This window comes from Tympanuchus pallidicinctus, unplaced genomic scaffold (genome assembly GCF_026119805.1).
Source record: "Tympanuchus pallidicinctus isolate F22 unplaced genomic scaffold, pur_lepc_1.0 scaffold5, whole genome shotgun sequence".
NCBI lineage: Eukaryota > Metazoa > Chordata > Aves > Galliformes > Phasianidae > Tympanuchus > Tympanuchus pallidicinctus.
In genome coordinates, this window is record NW_026294769.1 from 75,268,845 (window position 1) to 75,289,043 (window position 20,199).

The window sequence follows — 20,199 nt, forward strand, 5'->3', positions numbered from 1 at the left end:
GTGTTGCAGAGTTTGGGGGCAGAGCAAGGTATGAAGAGTTAGGCCAGGTGTGGTGGCCAAAGAAAGGCAGCAAGGGATTCAGGCTCACCTGGAAGAGCTGAGAGGAGAAGGTGTCAGGAGAGTGGTGTGAGGGAGGGAGGGCCAGGGCCGGCTTTTATGCTGCTGTGTGAGTGCCTGAGGGCTTGGAGAGAGCCTCTGCGCATGGCAGCGTTGTGCTGTGAGCAGCTCTTGCGTGCCAGAGCCTGGCCAGTCATGAGGTGGGGTGTGTTTGCCTTCCACAGCTCTCCCTTTTCATTACCTTTTGTTGTGGATTTGATCCTTTGACCTTGTCGGCAGTTTTTAAGGGAAAATGACAATTTTGTTGCATTTACTTGGAAGGTGTGTCTCATGATGGTGGCTGGGAGATGCACGTCAGGCATGGAAGAGTTGTGGTCTCAGGAGTGAGGTCACAGCGTAGCACTGATGTAGGGTGGTTTGTGTGGTGCCTTGTGTGGTGTGGATCCATTTCGAGGTATGGAAGCCTGAAGCAGACGCTGTGGGATCCCTGTGGATTCGAATGTCAGTTGGCTGAGGCCGTTTCTCTGCATGGCCTTTGATGGTTGCCGTGAGGATTTGGAGATTGCACAGGGAAATTGGAAGCATGCATGCTACGTGGAGATGCAGCCGTGAGCCGCTCCCGGCCATGTGGTCAAGCACATGGCTGAAGGTTGCAGGCCGTAGAATGATAGAATGATAGAATCGCAAGGTTGGAAAGGACCGACAAGATCATCTAGTCCAACCGTCCTCCCACCACCACTGCTACCACAGGCCACTAAATCATATCTCATGCCCCCGTTCAGCTGAGGTGAGTGCTCTGTGGCTTGCTGCTGAGGTGAATGGCGCTTGTTGCTAAGGAAGATGAAGAGAAGTAGGGTGGACGTGCTCAAGGCTGTGAGGTCGGCCTGGTTCTCCCCATGAATGCTGAGGGAGCATGAGATGTCCTTGCAAGGGTGCCGTCATTTGTCTTGGAGAGGTCAGAGCGCCTGGGAGGGGCTTGTGATGTGCGGGACAGAGTTCATAGCCCTGCTGTCTTGAAGGAGAAGGAAGAAGGAAGAGTGGCAAAATAGATATCTGTGGAAGTGTCCTGTGCCGCTGGGGAAGTGAAGAGGAAATCCCGGACTGTGTTGCCATATGCCAGAGGAAGAAGAACATGATGGGGAGTGCTCAATGTGGATAGCTGTCATGGATTCCCTCCGACTGGCTAAGAAGTGGTGGGAATAGAGAGCACGAAAGGGCAAACCTACCTGTGTTTTTCTACTTTGAAGTGAGCAGCTTTGCGCATGAGGGCGTGCAGTGCCTTTGCCTTTAGCGAAGGCTTTGAGGTTTTCTCCCTGGATGTGCTGATGGGCAAAGTGTGTGCGATCTGTAGAGGGGAATGGATGCTGAGTTGGTCTGTAAAGTGGCTGAACACAAGGGTCCGGAGGTCTGAGGTGAGTAAAACAGAGTCTTGATGTTGTGAGTTCGTAGCTGTTTTGGCCAAGACTGGGAAGCGAGGCCAGTGCTGTTCAGCATCGTCATGAAAAGCCAGGGTGATGGGACTGGAGCTGACTTTGGACAGCCTGCTATTCCTGACTGCTCTTGAGCAGTGCAATTGGACTATTTCCCTTTCTCTGTAGAAGATAATATGTGATGAGCAGAATGCCATCTGCCAACCACCAGTGCTCTTGTTGACAAGGTGACGTGGTTGCAAGAGGAGGTCGCGGGGCCCTTTTGGACCTATCACGTTCATGTCTAGAGCTATGTCTTTGTAGTGGGTGAAATGGAAAGAGCATTAAGCAAAGGAATGAAGAGGAGGAATCTTCTGCTGGCATGCATGAGAACTTTATTGAGGAAAACACACTATAAGGAAGGATCCACTTGGTGATCATCAAGTGGAAAAGTCACGATGTAAGGTGCAGAGACAGAAGGAAGTAAGTGCCCTCATGATTGCAGACGGCCTGTTCTGAGGCTGTTCCCTGCTTGCTTGTTTTGTGCCATGAGAAGAAGATCCATGGCTGGTGTGGCCTTGTGCCATGGGTGAGACGGAGACGTGAGCTCAGTGCGTGAGGCGCGTTGCAGGGTGCAGGTGTTTGGTGTCAGGGTGTGGGCGCAGGCCCTTAGCAGGGGTAGCGGGCTCTCCCGCCGTTGAAGCAGCCCAGGCCTCCGAAGCCGAAGCCGCCGGAGGAGATGGACACTCCCTGGGCGTCGAGGGCGCTGCCCACGGCAGCTGATGCGGAGGATCCGACGGCGGTGTTCTGGGGGAAGGAGCTGAGGATGGGTCCCGGCAGGGTGACCACGACGGTGGAGGGCTGGATGACGACTTGGGAGTCCTGGCACTGCCTGACACAGGGCTCGTTGCAGCTGTTAGCCAGCGGGGTGGGTCCGCAGGGGCGGCAGAGGTTGTAGCAGGACATGGCTGTGGGGTGGAGGGTCTCTGCAAGAGAGGGTGTTGTGTTAGCTGGGGGTTTTGTGAGTGTAAGGAGCTGTGCTGCGGTGACCAAGGGAGAAGGGAGAAGTGGGTTCAGGTGCAGGGAGTGTGGCAGTGGGGTGGTGCAAGATCTGGAGGCAGAGGAGTTGTGGAGAACTTGGGCAGGTGGGGCAGGGATTGAAGGGAATGGGGTTGCAGGCTCACCTGGAAGATCACAGAGGAGAAGGTGTCAGGAGAGTGGTGTGAGGGAGCGAGGCCCAGGGCCGGCTTTTATGCTGCTGTGTGAGTGCCTGAGGGCTTGGAGAGAACCTCTGCGCATGGCAGCATTGTGCAGTGAGCAGCTGTTGCGTGCCAGAGCCTGGCCAGTCATGAGGTGGGGTGTGTTTGCCTTCCCACAACACTTCCTTTTCATTTCCTCGTGTTGTGGATTTGATCCTTTGACCCTGTTGGCATTTTTGAGTGTGACTGGAGTGACGAGGAAGGTGCATCTCTTGGAAGATGTTGGAAGGCTTGTGCAAAGCTTTGGAGGAGTGATGTGGCCTCATTAGTGATGCCATCGTGTGCTACTCATGCAGTCGTGTTTGTGGCCACTTTGTGAGGTGCGGACCCCATTGCAGGCATCCTTAGAGGGCTGTTCTGTGATTCCCAGGTGCGTTTGGCTTGAGACGCTGCTAGTTGCACTGCACTGCACTCCCTGCCTGCCTTCTACTGAATTTGCTTTCCTTGAGCTTAGTGGTTGTCTTCTGCATTGGGTGTGCTGTGTCAACACCTTGATTCCGGTTTTGCTTTGAAAATTGTGTTTTGGAGCAAGGAGGCAGGCTTTTTTGTGCTGTTTCAGCATCGGGCCATCCATGATGGTTTTAATATCTTTAGACTGAGGAGTGCAATGTGTGGAGTTGAGATGTTGGTGTCGTTTATTGGTGGGTGTGCGAATGGATGAAGCAGCCATGAGCCCCTTCATGACCTCTTCTGGAGAAGATGGAGCAAAGTGGAAAGGGAGGCTGTTGAACGGGATGTGCCCAGGTGTGTGAGGCCTGCTTTCCGGTTGTCAGGCCAGAATGCTGAGGAAGTTGTGTGCAGTGGGTTCAGTGGAGGTGCACAGAGAAGATCAAAGGAGTGGAGCGCGTTTATTGTGAAGAAAGGCTGATGGAGTTGGTCTTGTTCAGCCTGGAGAGGAGTTGGTTCCAGGGAGATCTGACGGTGGTCTTCCAGTACTTGAAGGGAGCTTTCAGGCGGGGGGGGGAGGGAACCATCTTTTTACACGATCTGCTTGCAATAGGAGGTTTTAAAGGATTGAGGAGCAATTTGGTTTAGATGTAAGGAAGAACTTCTTGACTCGGGTGCTGGTGAGGCCCTCGCACAGGCTGCCTGTTCAACCTGTGTGTTGTTCATCCCTGGTTTTTCATTCAAGGCCAGGTTGGATGGGGCCCTGTTGGGAGGCCGTCGGCCCACAGAAGGGATGGTGGTTAAGATCCCTTCCAACCTTCCCCGTTCCGCGTTTTATAATGGTATGATTTGAGGCTGTGTCCCATGCCATGCTCATGCAGAAGCTGAGGCAGTGTGGGTTAGACAAGTGGTAGACAATTTGTTTTAGATGTAAGGAAGAAATTCTTGACTCAGGCAGTGTAAAGATCTGGCCCAGGCTGCCCATTCTGCTTATGGATTCTTCATCTTTGGTGGTACAGCAGGCCTGCTTGGTCCAGGCCCTGGTCAGCATGATCCTGGGGGCCCATCCGTCCACAGCAGGGATTGTGCTTAAGTTCTCTTCTAACCTTCACCGTTGTGTGATTGTGTAATTGCCTGATTTAAGCTGGTCTCCCATGCTGTGCTCATCCAGAAGCTGAACCAGCATGGGTTGGACATGTGGAGAGCCAGGTGGACGGAAAGGAGCTGGCTGAAGGCCTGAGCCCAGAGCCTTCTAATGGAGGGCAGCAAGTGCAGTTGAAGGCCATTTGCTCGTGTTTACCCCTAAGCGGAGTGTTAAGGGTCTCTTGTCTGGGACGCAAGCTGATCTGACATCCCGTAGAGCTGTGCATCATGTGGTATGAGTTGTTTTTCCAGCAGCTCTGCTTTTTGTGTCCTTTTCTTGAGGACGTGCCCATGTTGCACCGGCGGCACCTTTCAAGTGAGTGCGCTGGAAGCCAAAGGAGCGATGTTGCACCTTCGTGTCACGGCACGCGGAAGTAGTGGCCAAAGCACCGAAAATGAGCAGTGTTGACAGTGAGGTCATGGCTTGGCACTTGTGCAGCATGGTTTGTGTCTCTGTTGTCAGAGGAGCTGCCAGCTCCAAACAGCCCTGTAAGCCTGGTCTGGGCCTTCTACGTATCCTGCTTTGGAGATGATGGCACATGCTTTTATGAGAACATTGACCACTTAGTTGCTGAAGTGTACAGAAGAGGCATAATTTCTATGATATTGAGCAAAGGTATTCACAGTCTTTTTCTTCATAGAGGCAATGTATTGGGACCCTTTTGAAACAGACCTGATGGTTTCTAGAGCCATGTATTTGTAGTGGGTGAAGTGGAACGGGCATTGGGTGAAGAAAGAAAGAGGAGGAATGTGATGCTGGCATGCAAGAGAACTTTATTGAGGAAAACACACTAAAAAGAAGGATCCACTTGGTGATCGCCAAGTGGAAAGAGCACAATTTCAAGTGCAAGGAAAGAGGAAAGTTAAAACAGTCATGTTTCCAGGCAGCATAGTCTGATGTTGATCCATGCTTCCCTGTTTCGTGCCCTGAAAGGAAGAGCCATAGCTGGTGAGCCGATGTGGCATCAGTGACCCAGAGGTGCGTGGTCAGTGCGTGAGGCGCGTTGCAGGGTGCAGGTGTTTGGTGTCAGGGTGTGGGCGCAGGCCCTTAGCAGGGGTAGCGGGCTCTCCCGCCGTTGAAGCAGCCCAGGCCTCCGAAGCCGAAGCCGCCGGAGGAGATGGACACTCCCTGGGCGTCGAGGGCGCTGCCCACGGCAGCTGATGCGGAGGATCCGACGGCGGTGCTCTGGGGGAAGGAGCTGAGGATGGGTCCCGGCAGGGTGACCAGCACGGCAGGAGGCTGGATGACGACTTGGGAGTCCTGGCACTGCCTGACACAGGGCTCATTGCAGCTGTTAGCCAGCGGGGTGGGTCCGCAGGGGCGGCAGAGGTTGTAGCAGGACATGGCTGTGGGTGGAGGGTCTCTGCAAGAGAGGGTGTTGGGTGAGCGGAAGGTGTTAAGGGGTGAGGGAAGCAAAGCCGTTGGGTTCCCATGCAGCGGGGAGGCCTGGTTTCGGGTTGTGGGGAGCATGACAGATAGGAGGTGAAAGTGTTGCAGAGTTTGGGGGCAGAGCAAGGTATGAAGAGTTAGGCCAGGTGTGGTGGCCAAAGAAAGGCAGCAAGGGATTCAGGCTCACCTGGAAGATCTGAGAGGAGAAGGTGTCAGGAGAGTGGTGTGAGGGAGGGAGGGCCAGGGCCGGCTTTTATGCTGCTGTGTGAGTGCCTGAGGGCTTGGAGAGAGCCTCTGCGCATGGCAGCGTTGTGCAGCGAGTAGCTCTTGCGTGCCAGAGCCTGGCCAGTCATGAGGTGGGGTGTGTTTGCCTTCCACAGCTCTCCCTTTTCATTACCTTTTGTTGTGGATTTGATCCTTTGACCTTGTCGGCAGTTTTTAAGGGAAAATGACAATTTTGTTGCATTTACTTGGAAGGTGTGTCTCATGATGGTGGCTGGGAGATGCACGTCAGGCATGGAAGAGTTGTGGTCTCAGGAGTGAGGTCACAGCGTAGCACTGATGTAGGGTGGTTTGTGTGGTGCCTTGTGTGGTGAGGATCCCATTTCGAGGTATGGAAGTTTGAAGCAGACGCTGTGAGATCCCTGTGGAGTCGAATGTCAGTTGGCTGAGGCCGTTTCTCTGCATGGCCTTTGATGGTTGCCGTGAGGATTTGGAGATTGCACAGGGAAATTAGAAGCATGCATGCTACGTGGAGATGCAGCCGTGAGCCGCTCCCGGCCATGTGGTCAAGCACATGGCTGAAGGTTGCAGGCCGTAGAATGATAGAATGATAGAATCGCAAGGTTGGAAAGGACCGACAAGATCATCTAGTCCAACCGTCCTCCCACCACCACTGCTACCACAGGCCACTAAATCAGATCTCATGCCCCCGTTCAGCTGAGGTGAGTGCTCTGTGGCTTGCTGCTGAGGTGAATGGCACTTGTTGCTAAGGAAGATGAAGAGAAGTAGGGTGGACGTGCTCAAGGCTGTGAGGTCGGCCTGGTTCTCCCCATGAATGCTGAGGGAGCCATGAGATGTCCTTGCAAGGGTGCCGTCATTTGTCTTGGAGAGGTCAGAGCACCTGGGAGGGGCTTGTGATGTGCGGGACAGAGCTCATAGCCCTGCTGTCTTGAAGGAGAAGGAAGAAGGAAGAGTGGCAAAATGGATATCTGTGGAAGTGTCCTGTGCCGCTGGGGAAGTGAAGAGGAAATCCCGGACTGTGTTGCCATATGCCAGAGGAAGAAGAACATGATGGGGAGTACTCAATGTGGATAGCTGTCATGGGATTCCCTCCGACTGGCTAAGAAGTGGTGGGAATAGAGAGCACGAAAGGGCAAACCTACCTGTGTTTTTCTACTTTGAAGTGAGCAGCTTTGCGCATGAGGGCGTGCAGTGCCTTTGCCTTTAGCGAAGGCTTTGAGGTTTTCTCCCTGGATGTGCTGATGGGCAAAGTGTGTGCGATCTGTACAGGGAAATGGATGCTGAGTTGGTGTGTAAAGTGGCTGAACACAAGGGTCTGGTGGTCTGAGGCGAGTGACACAGAGTCGTGATGTTGTGAGTTCGTAGCTGTTTTGGCCAAGACTGGGAAGTGAGGCCAGTGCTGTTCAGTATCGTCATGAAAAGCCAGGGTGATGGGACTGGAGCTGACTTTGGACAGCCTGCTATTCCTGACTGCTCTTGAGCGGTGCTATTGGACTATTTCCCTTTCTTTGTAGAAGATAATATGTGATGAGCAGAATGCCATCTGCCAGCCACCAGTGCTCTTGTTGACAAGGTGACGTGGTTGCAAGAGGAGGTCGTGGGGCCCTTTTGGACCCAACACGTTCATTTCTAGAGCCATGTCTTTGTAGTGGGTGAAATGGAAAGAGCATTAAGCAAAGGAATGAAGAGGAGGAATCTTCTGCTGGCATGCATGAGAACTTTATTGAGGAAAACACATTATAAGGAAGGATCCACTTGGTGATCACCAAGTGGAAAGCTGACGATGTAAGGTGCAAAGACAGAAGGAAGTAAGTGCCCTCATGATTGCAGACGGCCTGTTCTGAGGCTGTTCCCTGCTTGCTTGTTTTGTGCCATGAGAAGAAGATCCATGGCTGGTGTGGCCTTGTGCCATGGGTGGGACAGAGACGTGAGCTCAGTGCGTGAGGCGCGTTGCAGGGTGCAGGTGTTTGGTGTCAGGGTGTGGGCGCAGGCCATTAGCAGGGGTAGCGGGCTCTCCCGCCGTTGAAGCAGCCCAGGCCTCCGAAGCCGAAGCCGCCGGAGGAGATGGACACTCCCTGGGCGTCGAGGGCGCTGCCCACGGCAGCTGATGCGGAGGATCCGACGGCGGTGCTCTGGGGGAAGGAGCTGAGGATGGGTCCCGGCAGGGTGACCAGCACGGCAGGAGGCTGAATGACGACTTGGGAGTCCTGGCACTGCCTGACACAGGGCTCGTTGCAGCTGTTAGCCAGCGGGGTGGGTCCCCCACTGCAGGGGCGGCAGAGGTCGTAGCAGGACATGGCTGTGGGGTGGAGGGTCGCTGCAAGAGAGGTTGTTGTGTTAGTTGGGGGTTTGTGAGTGTAAGGAGCTGTGCTGTGGTGACCAAGGGAGAAGGGAGAAGTGGGTTCAGGTGCAGGGAGTGTGGCAGTGAGGTGGTGCAAGATCTGGAGGCAGAGGAGTTGTGGAGAAATTGGGCAGGTGGGGCAGGGATTGAAGGGAATGGTGTTGCAGGCTCACCTGGAAGAACACAGAGGAGAAGGTGTCAGGAGAGTGGTGTGAGGGAGGGAGGCCCAGGGCCGGCTTTTATGCTGCTGTGTGAGTGCCTGAGGGCTTGGAGAGAGCCTCTGCGCATGGCAGCGTTGTGCAGTGAGCAGCTCTTGCGTGCCAGAGCCTGGCCAGTCATGAGGTGGGGTGTGTTTGCCTTCCCACAACACTTCCTTTTCATTTCCTCGTGTTGTGGGTTTGATCCTTGACCCTGTCGGCACTTTTGAGTGTGACTGGAGTGACGAGGAAGGCGCATCTCTTGGAAGATGTTGGAAGGCTTGTGCAAAGCTTTGGAGGATTGATGTGGTCTCGTTAGTGATGCCATCGTGTGCTACTCATGCAGTCGTGTTTGTGGCCACTTTGTGAGGTGCGGACCCCATTGCAGGCATCCTTAGAGGGCTGTTCTGTGATTCCCAGGTGCGTTTGGCTTGAGACGCTGCTAGTTGCACTGCACTGCACTCCCTGCCTGCCTTCTACTGAATTTGCTTTCCTTGAGCTTAGTGGTTGTCTTCTGCATTGGGTGTGCTGTGTCAACACCTTGTTTTCTGTTTTTGCTTTCAAACTTGTGTTTTGGTGCAAGGAGGCAGGCTTTTTTGTGCTGTTTCAGCATCGGGCCATCCACGATGGTTTTAATATCTTTAGACTGAGGAGTGCAATGTGTGGAGTTGAGATGTTGGGGTCGTGTATTGGTGGGTGTGCGAATGGATGAAGCATCCATGAGCCCCTTCATGACCTCTTCTGGAGAAGATGGAGCAAAGTAGAAAGGGAGGCTGTTGGACGGGATGTGCCTACATGTGTGAGGCCTGCTTTCCGGGTGTCAGGCCGGAATGCTGAGGAAGCTGTGTGCAGTGGTTTCAGTGGAGGTGCACAGAGAAGATCAAAGGAGTGGAGCGCGTTTACTGTGAAGAAAGGCTGATGGAGTTGGGCTTGTTCAGCCTGGAGAGAAGTTGGTTCCAGGGAGATCTGACGGTGGCCTTCCAGTACTTGAAGGGAGCTTTCAGGTGGGAGGGGGATCATCTTTTTACACGGTCTGCTTGCAATAGGAGGATTTAAAGGACTGAGGAGCAATTTGGTTTAGATGTAAGGAAGAACTTCTTGACTCGGGTGCTGGTGAGGCCCTGGCACAGGCTGCCTGGTCAACTTGTGCCTTATTCATCCCTGGGGGCATTCGAGGCCAGGTTGGATGGGGCCCTGTTAGGAGGCCATCGGCCCACAGAAGGGATGGTGGTTAAGATCCCTTCCAACCTTCCCCGTTCCCCGTTTTATAATGGTATGATTTGAGGCTGTGTCCCATGCCACGCTCATGCAGAAGCTGAGGCAGTGTGGGTTAGACAAGTGGAGAGCTTCCGAGGTGGACGGAAAGCAGCTGGTGGAAGGCCTGGGCCCAGAGCCTTGTGATGGAGGGCAGCAAGTGTAGTTGGAGGTAAGTTCCTCCTGCTTACCAGTGGACTGTTAAGGATCTCCTCTCCATGCTGCGTGCTGCTCTTGCATCGCGGAGTGTTGCGTGTCATCAGTTATGAGTTGCTCTTCCAACAGTCTGCCTTTGTGCATACCTGAGGACGCGTCCATTTGGCACTGGTGGCACATTCCAAGTGAGAGTACTGGAGGGCAGAGGAGGGATTTGGCACGTTGGTGTCAGAGGATGCGGAAGATTCTGTGTCCAAAGCACAGAAAAGGAGTCAGCGAGGTCATGGCTTGGCACTTGTGAAATATGGTTTGTGCTTTGCTGTTAGAGGAGCTGCCAATTGCAAACAGCCGTGGGAGCTTGGACTGGGCATTCTGGGTGTCCCAGGTTGGAGAAGATGGCTCTTCCCTTTCTGAAATGAATACCCACGTCATTCCCCAAGGGATCCCAATAGGCGTAATTTCTAAGGATTTCTGCCAAGATTTTCCTAGTTTTTCTCCATATGGTTCTGGGGAAAACGTCTAGCACAGACATAGGCAAAGACATAAAGCGTTGAGTGAACTGTTGCCTCACAAGTCCAACTCAAAGGCTTTTTTCAACTGTGGTTCTGCACCAGAGAGCAGTGGGCATGGAACAGGCTCCTTAAAGCAATGCAGATGCACCATGGCTGCTGGATTTCAAGAAACATTGGGCAATGCCTTCAAATCCACCATTTAATTTTTAAGGAGCACATTGTGGAGGCATGAGTTGGACTCATATGTTTGTTGTTCAGAATGAGGGTTTCAGTAATTCCTCGGTGAACTCTGAGGACGCAGTCTCTCGTGGGCTGCAGATCTGAGGTGATTGTGGGGGTATTTGCATCCCAAATGGTAACGGAGTGTGTCGGGCTGTCCGTAGTGAAGAGAGCAATTTTTCTTCATGTTCTTTTTAGGCGTGTGTAATTCTTGGATTTGTGGAGATCAGGAGGGTTCTACATGAGTTGAATGAACCTGTAGAGTTGCACCCATGGGTGGTGAGGGTCTGGTGTGTTGACCATGCTGACATCAATTACGTTGGAAGGATCAGTGTAACGAGAAGCAGTTTCTGTAAACTGTAAGAGACTCTTGCTGTTCCCATCTTAAAGTAATGAAGAATGAAGACGGATGGAAGTTCAGCCTGGTCGGCCTGACATTAGTCCCGGGGAAGGAGGTGGTGGAAATCCTCCCAGAAAGTGCAGCCATGCACAGAATGGCTCAGAAGTTGTTGGAAGTAGAGAACAAAGTTGCACACGCCCACCTCAGATTTTCAGCAGTAAAGTGATTAGTTACGTGCATGAGGGGGTGAAGTGACATTTGATGCCCTTGCCTTTAGGAATGGCTTTGAGGCTTCCTCCCATGACATGCTTTATAGGCAAACTGTCAGCAAACTGCTCAGGTAAGTAGATGCGGAGATGTTCTTAGAAGTGTCTGAAGGCAGGGATCTGGTGGTGTGAGAGGAGTGTCAGAGACCTGATGTGGTGAGTTCCGAGTTGTCCAGGCCAAGACGGGGAAGTGAATGAAAGGGAAGTGAAGAGAATGACGTTCAGTGTCTTCACCAAACGCCTGGGTGCGGGGACTGGACGTGATTGTGGACAGCCTGCTATTGCTGACTGTGCTTGAGCGGGGCTGTTGCACTGTAAGAAATGAAGACGATAGCACAAAAAGAAAGGATTCTGTGACCGTGTTTGTTGTCAATCTGAGTGAATCTTGCCCAGGTGGAAAAGGAATCAAGTGTGTGCTGACCCAGAGGTGTTGTATGAGAGAGCATGGGCAGAAGAGCGTCAATGTGGCCACGACTTGATTAGTGTAGGAGTAGATAATGTATTATGTGCTGAAGGCCATGTGCTAGGCACCAAAGCTCTTGTTGGAGGCACGGGTGCAAGAGGAGGTGTTGGGGCCCTTTTGTAGCAGACCTGATGGTTTCTAGAGCCGTGTCTTTGTAGTGGGTGAAGTGGAAAGGGCATTGTGCAAAGCAATGAAGAGGAGGAATCTGAGGCTGACGTTCAAGAGAACTTTATTGAGGGAGAGACACTAAAAGTAAGGATCCACTTGGTGATCGCCAAGTGGAAAGAGCACAATTTCCAGTGCAAGGACAGAGGAAAGTTTAAGCGGTCATGTTTCGAGGCAGCCTGGTCTGATGTTGTTCCATGCTTCCCTGTTTCATGCCATGAAAAGAAGAGCCGTAGCTGGTGAGCCGATGTGACATCAGTGACCCAGAGGTGCCTGGTCAGTGCGTGAGGCGCGTTGCAGGGTGCAGGTGTTTGGTGTCAGGGTGTGGGCGCAGGCCCTTAGCAGGGGTAGCGGGCTCTCCCGCCGTTGAAGCAGCCCAGGCCTCCGAAGCCGAAGCCGCCGGAGGAGATGGACACTCCCTGGGCGTCGAGGGCGCTGCCCACGGCAGCTGATGCGGAGGATCCGACGGCGGTGCTCTGGGGGAAGGAGCTGAGGATGGGTCCCGGCAGGGTGACCAGCACGGCAGGAGGCTGGATGACGACTTGGGAGTCCTGGCACTGCCTGACACAGGGCTCATTGCAGCTGTTAGCCAGCGGGGTGGGTCCGCAGGGGCGGCAGAGGTTGTAGCAGGACATGGCTGTGGGTGGAGGGTCTCTGCAAGAGAGGGTGTTGGGTGAGCGGAAGGTGTTAAGGGGTGAGGGAAGCAAAGCCGTTGGGTTCCCATGCAGCGGGGAGGCCTGGTTTCGGGTTGTGGGGAGCATGACAGATAGGAGGTGAAAGTGTTGCAGAGTTTGGGGGCAGAGCAAGGTATGAAGAGTTAGGCCAGGTGTGGTGGCCAAAGAAAGGCAGCAAGGGATTCAGGCTCACCTGGAAGATCTGAGAGGAGAAGGTGTCAGGAGAGTGGTGTGAGGGAGGGAGGGCCAGGGCCGGCTTTTATGCTGCTGTGTGAGTGCCTGAGGGCTTGGAGAGAGCCTCTGCGCATGGCAGCGTTGTGCAGCGAGTAGCTCTTGCGTGCCAGAGCCTGGCCAGTCATGAGGTGGGGTGTGTTTGCCTTCCACAGCTCTCCCTTTTCATTACCTTTTGTTGTGGATTTGATCCTTTGACCTTGTCGGCAGTTTTTAAGGGAAAATGACAATTTTGTTGCATTTACTTGGAAGGTGTGTCTCATGATGGTGGCTGGGAGATGCACGTCAGGCATGGAAGAGTTGTGGTCTCAGGAGTGAGGTCACAGCGTAGCACTGATGTAGGGTGGTTTGTGTGGTGCCTTGTGTGGTGAGGATCCCATTTCGAGGTATGGAAGTTTGAAGCAGACGCTGTGAGATCCCTGTGGAGTCGAATGTCAGTTGGCTGAGGCCGTTTCTCTGCATGGCCTTTGATGGTTGCCGTGAGGATTTGGAGATTGCACAGGGAAATTAGAAGCATGCATGCTACGTGGAGATGCAGCCGTGAGCCGCTCCCGGCCATGTGGTCAAGCACATGGCTGAAGGTTGCAGGCCGTAGAATGATAGAATGATAGAATCGCAAGGTTGGAAAGGACCGACAAGATCATCTAGTCCAACCGTCCTCCCACCACCACTGCTACCACAGGCCACTAAATCAGATCTCATGCCCCCGTTCAGCTGAGGTGAGTGCTCTGTGGCTTGCTGCTGAGGTGAATGGCACTTGTTGCTAAGGAAGATGAAGAGAAGTAGGGTGGACGTGCTCAAGGCTGTGAGGTCGGCCTGGTTCTCCCCATGAATGCTGAGGGAGCCATGAGATGTCCTTGCAAGGGTGCCGTCATTTGTCTTGGAGAGGTCAGAGCACCTGGGAGGGGCTTGTGATGTGCGGGACAGAGCTCATAGCCCTGCTGTCTTGAAGGAGAAGGAAGAAGGAAGAGTGGCAAAATGGATATCTGTGGAAGTGTCCTGTGCCGCTGGGGAAGTGAAGAGGAAATCCCGGACTGTGTTGCCATATGCCAGAGGAAGAAGAACATGATGGGGAGTACTCAATGTGGATAGCTGTCATGGGATTCCCTCCGACTGGCTAAGAAGTGGTGGGAATAGAGAGCACGAAAGGGCAAACCTACCTGTGTTTTTCTACTTTGAAGTGAGCAGCTTTGCGCATGAGGGCGTGCAGTGCCTTTGCCTTTAGCGAAGGCTTTGAGGTTTTCTCCCTGGATGTGCTGATGGGCAAAGTGTGTGCGATCTGTACAGGGAAATGGATGCTGAGTTGGTGTGTAAAGTGGCTGAACACAAGGGTCTGGTGGTCTGAGGCGAGTGACACAGAGTCGTGATGTTGTGAGTTCGTAGCTGTTTTGGCCAAGACTGGGAAGTGAGGCCAGTGCTGTTCAGTATCGTCATGAAAAGCCAGGGTGATGGGACTGGAGCTGACTTTGGACAGCCTGCTATTCCTGACTGCTCTTGAGCGGTGCTATTGGACTATTTCCCTTTCTTTGTAGAAGATAATATGTGATGAGCAGAATGCCATCTGCCAGCCACCAGTGCTCTTGTTGACAAGGTGACGTGGTTGCAAGAGGAGGTCGTGGGGCCCTTTTGGACCCAACACGTTCATTTCTAGAGCCATGTCTTTGTAGTGGGTGAAATGGAAAGAGCATTAAGCAAAGGAATGAAGAGGAGGAATCTTCTGCTGGCATGCATGAGAACTTTATTGAGGAAAACACATTATAAGGAAGGATCCACTTGGTGATCACCAAGTGGAAAGCTGACGATGTAAGGTGCAAAGACAGAAGGAAGTAAGTGCCCTCATGATTGCAGACGGCCTGTTCTGAGGCTGTTCCCTGCTTGCTTGTTTTGTGCCATGAGAAGAAGATCCATGGCTGGTGTGGCCTTGTGCCATGGGTGGGACAGAGACGTGAGCTCAGTGCGTGAGGCGCGTTGCAGGGTGCAGGTGTTTGGTGTCAGGGTGTGGGCGCAGGCCATTAGCAGGGGTAGCGGGCTCTCCCGCCGTTGAAGCAGCCCAGGCCTCCGAAGCCGAAGCCGCCGGAGGAGATGGACACTCCCTGGGCGTCGAGGGCGCTGCCCACGGCAGCTGATGCGGAGGATCCGACGGCGGTGCTCTGGGGGAAGGAGCTGAGGATGGGTCCCGGCAGGGTGACCAGCACGGCAGGAGGCTGAATGACGACTTGGGAGTCCTGGCACTGCCTGACACAGGGCTCGTTGCAGCTGTTAGCCAGCGGGGTGGGTCCCCCACTGCAGGGGCGGCAGAGGTCGTAGCAGGACATGGCTGTGGGGTGGAGGGTCGCTGCAAGAGAGGTTGTTGTGTTAGTTGGGGGTTTGTGAGTGTAAGGAGCTGTGCTGTGGTGACCAAGGGAGAAGGGAGAAGTGGGTTCAGGTGCAGGGAGTGTGGCAGTGAGGTGGTGCAAGATCTGGAGGCAGAGGAGTTGTGGAGAAATTGGGCAGGTGGGGCAGGGATTGAAGGGAATGGTGTTGCAGGCTCACCTGGAAGAACACAGAGGAGAAGGTGTCAGGAGAGTGGTGTGAGGGAGGGAGGCCCAGGGCCGGCTTTTATGCTGCTGTGTGAGTGCCTGAGGGCTTGGAGAGAGCCTCTGCGCATGGCAGCGTTGTGCAGTGAGCAGCTCTTGCGTGCCAGAGCCTGGCCAGTCATGAGGTGGGGTGTGTTTGCCTTCCCACAACACTTCCTTTTCATTTCCTCGTGTTGTGGGTTTGATCCTTGACCCTGTCGGCACTTTTGAGTGTGACTGGAGTGACGAGGAAGGCGCATCTCTTGGAAGATGTTGGAAGGCTTGTGCAAAGCTTTGGAGGATTGATGTGGTCTCGTTAGTGATGCCATCGTGTGCTACTCATGCAGTCGTGTTTGTGGCCACTTTGTGAGGTGCGGACCCCATTGCAGGCATCCTTAGAGGGCTGTTCTGTGATTCCCAGGTGCGTTTGGCTTGAGACGCTGCTAGTTGCACTGCACTGCACTCCCTGCCTGCCTTCTACTGAATTTGCTTTCCTTGAGCTTAGTGGTTGTCTTCTGCATTGGGTGTGCTGTGTCAACACCTTGTTTTCTGTTTTTGCTTTCAAACTTGTGTTTTGGTGCAAGGAGGCAGGCTTTTTTGTGCTGTTTCAGCATCGGGCCATCCACGATGGTTTTAATATCTTTAGACTGAGGAGTGCAATGTGTGGAGTTGAGATGTTGGGGTCGTGTATTGGTGGGTGTGCGAATGGATGAAGCATCCATGAGCCCCTTCATGACCTCTTCTGGAGAAGATGGAGCAAAGTAGAAAGGGAGGCTGTTGGACGGGATGTGCCTACATGTGTGAGGCCTGCTTTCCGGGTGTCAGGCCGGAATGCTGAGGAAGCTGTGTGCAGTGGTTTCAGTGGAGGTGCACAGAGAAGATCAAAGGAGTGGAGCGCGTTTACTGTGAAGAAAGGCTGATGGAGTTGGGCTTGTTCAGCCTGGAGAGAAGTTGGTTCCAGGGAGATCTGACGGTGGCCTTCCAGTACTTGAAGGGAGCTTTCAGGTGGGAGGGGGATCATCTTTTTACACGGTCTGCTTGCAATAGGAGGATTTAAAGGACTGAGGAGCAATTTGGTTTAGATGTAAGGAAGAACTTCTTGACTCGGGTGCTGGTGAGGCCCTGGCACAGGCTGCCTGGTCAACTTGTGCCTTATTCATCCCTGGGGGCATTCGAGGCCAGGTTGGATGGGGCCCTGTTAGGAGGCCATCGGCCCACAGAAGGGATGGTGGTTAAGATCCCTTCCAACCTTCCCCGTTCCCCGTTTTATAATGGTATGATTTGAGGCTGTGTCCCATGCCACGCTCATGCAGAAGCTGAGGCAGTGTGGGTTAGACAAGTGGAGAGCTTCCGAGGTGGACGGAAAGCAGCTGGTGGAAGGCCTGGGCCCAGAGCCTTGTGATGGAGGGCAGCAAGTGTAGTTGGAGGTAAGTTCCTCCTGCTTACCAGTGGACTGTTAAGGATCTCCTCTCCATGCTGCGTGCTGCTCTTGCATCGCGGAGTGTTGCGTGTCATCAGTTATGAGTTGCTCTTCCAACAGTCTGCCTTTGTGCATACCTGAGGACGCGTCCATTTGGCACTGGTGGCACATTCCAAGTGAGAGTACTGGAGGGCAGAGGAGGGATTTGGCACGTTGGTGTCAGAGGATGCGGAAGATTCTGTGTCCAAAGCACAGAAAAGGAGTCAGCGAGGTCATGGCTTGGCACTTGTGAAATATGGTTTGTGCTTTGCTGTTAGAGGAGCTGCCAATTGCAAACAGCCGTGGGAGCTTGGACTGGGCATTCTGGGTGTCCCAGGTTGGAGAAGATGGCTCTTCCCTTTCTGAAATGAATACCCACGTCATTCCCCAAGGGATCCCAATAGGCGTAATTTCTAAGGATTTCTGCCAAGATTTTCCTAGTTTTTCTCCATATGGTTCTGGGGAAAACATCTAGCACAGATATAGGCAAAGACAGTAAGCGTTGAGTGAACTGTTGCCTCACAAGTCCAACTCAAAGGCTTTTTTCAACTGTGGTTCTGCACCAGAGGGCAGTGGGCATGGAACAGGTTTCTAAAGGGTGTGAGATGCACCATGGCTGTGGGATTTCAGGAAACATTGGGCAATGCCTTCAGATCCACCATTTAATTTTTAAGGAGCGCGTTGTGGAGGCATGAGTTGGACTCAGGTATCCTTGCGGGTCCCTTCCAACAGCCCCATCCTTGGGTACTGTCTGATTCCACTGCATTTGTTCCCTCCCTGAGCTCGTTGAGCTGGTTAGCCAGCCTTTAGCTCTTGTCTTCCCCACTGGGCGTGCTGCATGGCTGGCTGGATGCCTCTTGATGTTGGAAGGCTGTATCTGGGAGAAAGGAGGCTGCCTGTTTTGTGCCATGCCTGCTTAGGGCCCTCCTTGGAGCTGTTCAAGCAGGCAGGGGAGGGCTGTTTGTGAGAGCAGGACGCTGTCCTCACATGCCTGGTGCAGGGCTAGCATGCTGTGTGATGTCAGGACTGCTGCTTTGGAATTCCCTTTTCCTGGGGAGAAATCACACACATTCACAGCGTGGACGTCAGTCTGGCACAGTTCTTGATGGGGGTCTGCTGGGCTGGTTGGTGAGATCTGGGATGAGCTGTGAGGGTGACGAGGCAGAGGGTGAGTGGGTCTGTCAGAAAGGGCGGGTTGGTGAAACACAGCAGTTGAGTTGAGTGTCAAGGAGTGAGGCTATTTTCTTGCCCTGCATTTGTTGTTCAGAATGAGGATTGGAGTAATTCCTAGGTGAACTCTGTGGATGCAGTCTGTCATGGTCTGAGGTGACTGTGGTGATATTTGTGTCCCAAAGGGTAAATGAATGTGTTGGACTGTCCATAGTCAAGAGAGTAAGTGTTCTTCATGTGTGCTGACCCAGAGGTGTTGTATGAGAGAGCATGGGCAGAAGAGCGTCAATGTGGCCAAGACTTGATTAGTGTAGGAGTAGATAATGTATTATGTGTTGAAGGCCATGTGCCAGGCACCAAAGCTCTTGTTGGAGACACAGTTGCAAGAGGAGGTTGTTGGGACCCTTTTGTAGCAGACCTGATGGTTTCTAGAGCCGTGTCTTTGTAATGAGTGAAGTGGAAAGGGCATTGTGCAAAGCAATGAAGAGGAGGCATCTGAGGCTGACGTGCAAGAGAACTTTATTGAGGGAAAGACACTAAAAGGAAGGATCCACTTGGTGATCGCCAAGTGGAAAGAGCACAATTTCCAGTGCAAGGACAGAGGAAAGTTTAAGCGGTCATGTTTCCAGGCAGCCTGGTCTGATGTTGTTCCATGCTTCCCTGTTTCATGCCCTGAAAAGAAGATCCGTAGATGGTGAGCCGATGTGACATCAGTGACCCAGAGGTGCGTGGTCAGTGCGTGAGGCGCGTTGCAGGGTGCAGGTGTTTGGTGTCAGGGTGTGGGCGCAGGCCCTTAGCAGGGGTAGCGGGCTCTCCCGCCGTTGAAGCAGCCCAGGCCTCCGAAGCCGAAGCCGCCGGAGGAGATGGACACTCCCTGGGCGTCGAGGGCGCTGCCCACGGCAGCTGATGCGGAGGATCCGACGGCGGTGTTCTGGGGGAAGGAGCTGAGGATGGGTCCCGGCAGGGTGACCACGACGGTGGAGGGCTGGATGACGACTTGGGAGTCCTGGCACTGCCTGACACAGGGCTCGTTGCAGCTGTTAGCCAGCGGGGTGGGTCCGCAGGGGCGGCAGAGGTTGTAGCAGGACATGGCTGTGGGGTGGAGGGTCTCTGCAAGAAAGGGTGTTGGGTGAGCGGAGGGTGTTGAGGGGTGAGTGAAGCAAAGCCGTTGGGTTCCCAGGCAGCGGGGAGGCCTGGTTGTGGGGAGCATGACAGAGAGGAGCTGTAAAGGTTGCAGAGTTTGGGGGCAGAGCGAGGTATGGGGTATGAGGCAGGGGGTGGGAGCAGAAGAGTTGTGGAGAGCCTGGCCAGGTGCAGTGGGTGAAGGAGGGCTGCAGGGTGCGGACTCACCTGGAGGCTTGCAGAGGAGAAGGTGTCAGGAGAGTGATGTGTGGGTGCGAGGCCCAGGGCCGGCTTTTATGCTGCTGTGTGAGTGCCTGAGGGCTTGGAGAGAGCCTCTGCGCATGGCAGCGTTGTGCAGTGAGCAGCTGTTGCGTGCCAGAGCCTGGCCAGTCATGAGGTGGGGTGTGTTTGCCTTCCCAAAACACTTCCTTTTCATTTCCTCGTGTTGTGGGTTTGATCCTTTGACCCTGTTGGCATTTTTGAGTGTGACTGGAGTGACGAGGAAGGCGCATCTCTTGGAAGATGTTGGAAGGCTTGTGCAAAGCTTTGGAGGAGTGATGTGGTCTCGTTAGTGATGCCATTGTGTGCTACTCATGCAGTCGTGTTTGTGGCCACTTTGTGAGGTGCGGACCCCATTGCAGGCATCCTTAGAGGGCTGTTCTGTGATTCCCAGGTGCGTTTGGCTTGAGACGCTGCTAGTTGCACTGCACTGCACTCCCTGCCTGCCTTCTACTGAATTTGCTTTCCTTGAGCTTAGTGGTTGTCTTCTGCATTGGGTGTGCTGTGTCAACACCTTGATTCCGTTTTTGCTTTGAAAATTGTGTTTTGGAGCAGGGAGGCAGGCTTTTTTGTGCTGTTTCAGCATCGGGCCATCCACGATGGTTTTAATATCTTTAGACTGAGGAGTGCAATGTGTGGAGTTGAGATGTTGGGGTCGTTTATTGGTGGGTGTGCGAATGGATGAAGCAGCCATGAGCCCCTTCATGACCTCTTCTGGAGAAGATGGAGCAAAGTAGAAAGGGAGGCTGTTGAACGGGATGTGCCTAGGTGTGTGAGGCCTGCTTTCCGGGTGTCAGCAAGGAATGCTGAGGAAGCTGCGTGCAGTGGGTCTGGAGGAGGGTCACAAAGGAGATCAAAGAATACAGCTCATCTGCAGTGAAGAAAGGCTGATGGAGTTGGGCTTGTTC

General features: G+C 53.5%; 2 protein-coding genes and 4 pseudogenes across 2 annotated transcripts; all 6 read right to left on the reverse strand.

The window, feature by feature from the left end:
* Positions 1-2,135: 2,135 nt before the first annotated feature.
* On the reverse strand, positions 2,136-2,774 carry LOC128091641 (feather keratin 1-like; annotated as a pseudogene).
* A 2,529-nt stretch (positions 2,775-5,303) lies between these two features.
* Positions 5,304-5,600, reverse strand: LOC128091631 (feather keratin 1-like). The gene has a single exon (XM_052704968.1). It carries the CDS (start codon positions 5,598-5,600, stop codon positions 5,304-5,306), a length of 297 nt encoding a protein of 98 aa, XP_052560928.1.
* Positions 5,601-7,882: 2,282 nt separating this feature from the next.
* LOC128091633 (feather keratin 1-like) lies at positions 7,883-8,526 on the reverse strand (annotated as a pseudogene).
* Positions 8,527-12,139: 3,613 nt separating this feature from the next.
* LOC128091632 (feather keratin 1-like) lies at positions 12,140-12,436 on the reverse strand. Its single transcript, XM_052704969.1, has one exon. It carries the CDS (start codon positions 12,434-12,436, stop codon positions 12,140-12,142), a length of 297 nt encoding a protein of 98 aa, XP_052560929.1.
* Positions 12,437-14,718: 2,282 nt separating this feature from the next.
* LOC128091636 (feather keratin 1-like) lies at positions 14,719-15,362 on the reverse strand (annotated as a pseudogene).
* Positions 15,363-18,683: 3,321 nt separating this feature from the next.
* Positions 18,684-19,364, reverse strand: LOC128091645 (feather keratin 1-like; annotated as a pseudogene).
* Positions 19,365-20,199: the final 835 nt, after the last annotated feature.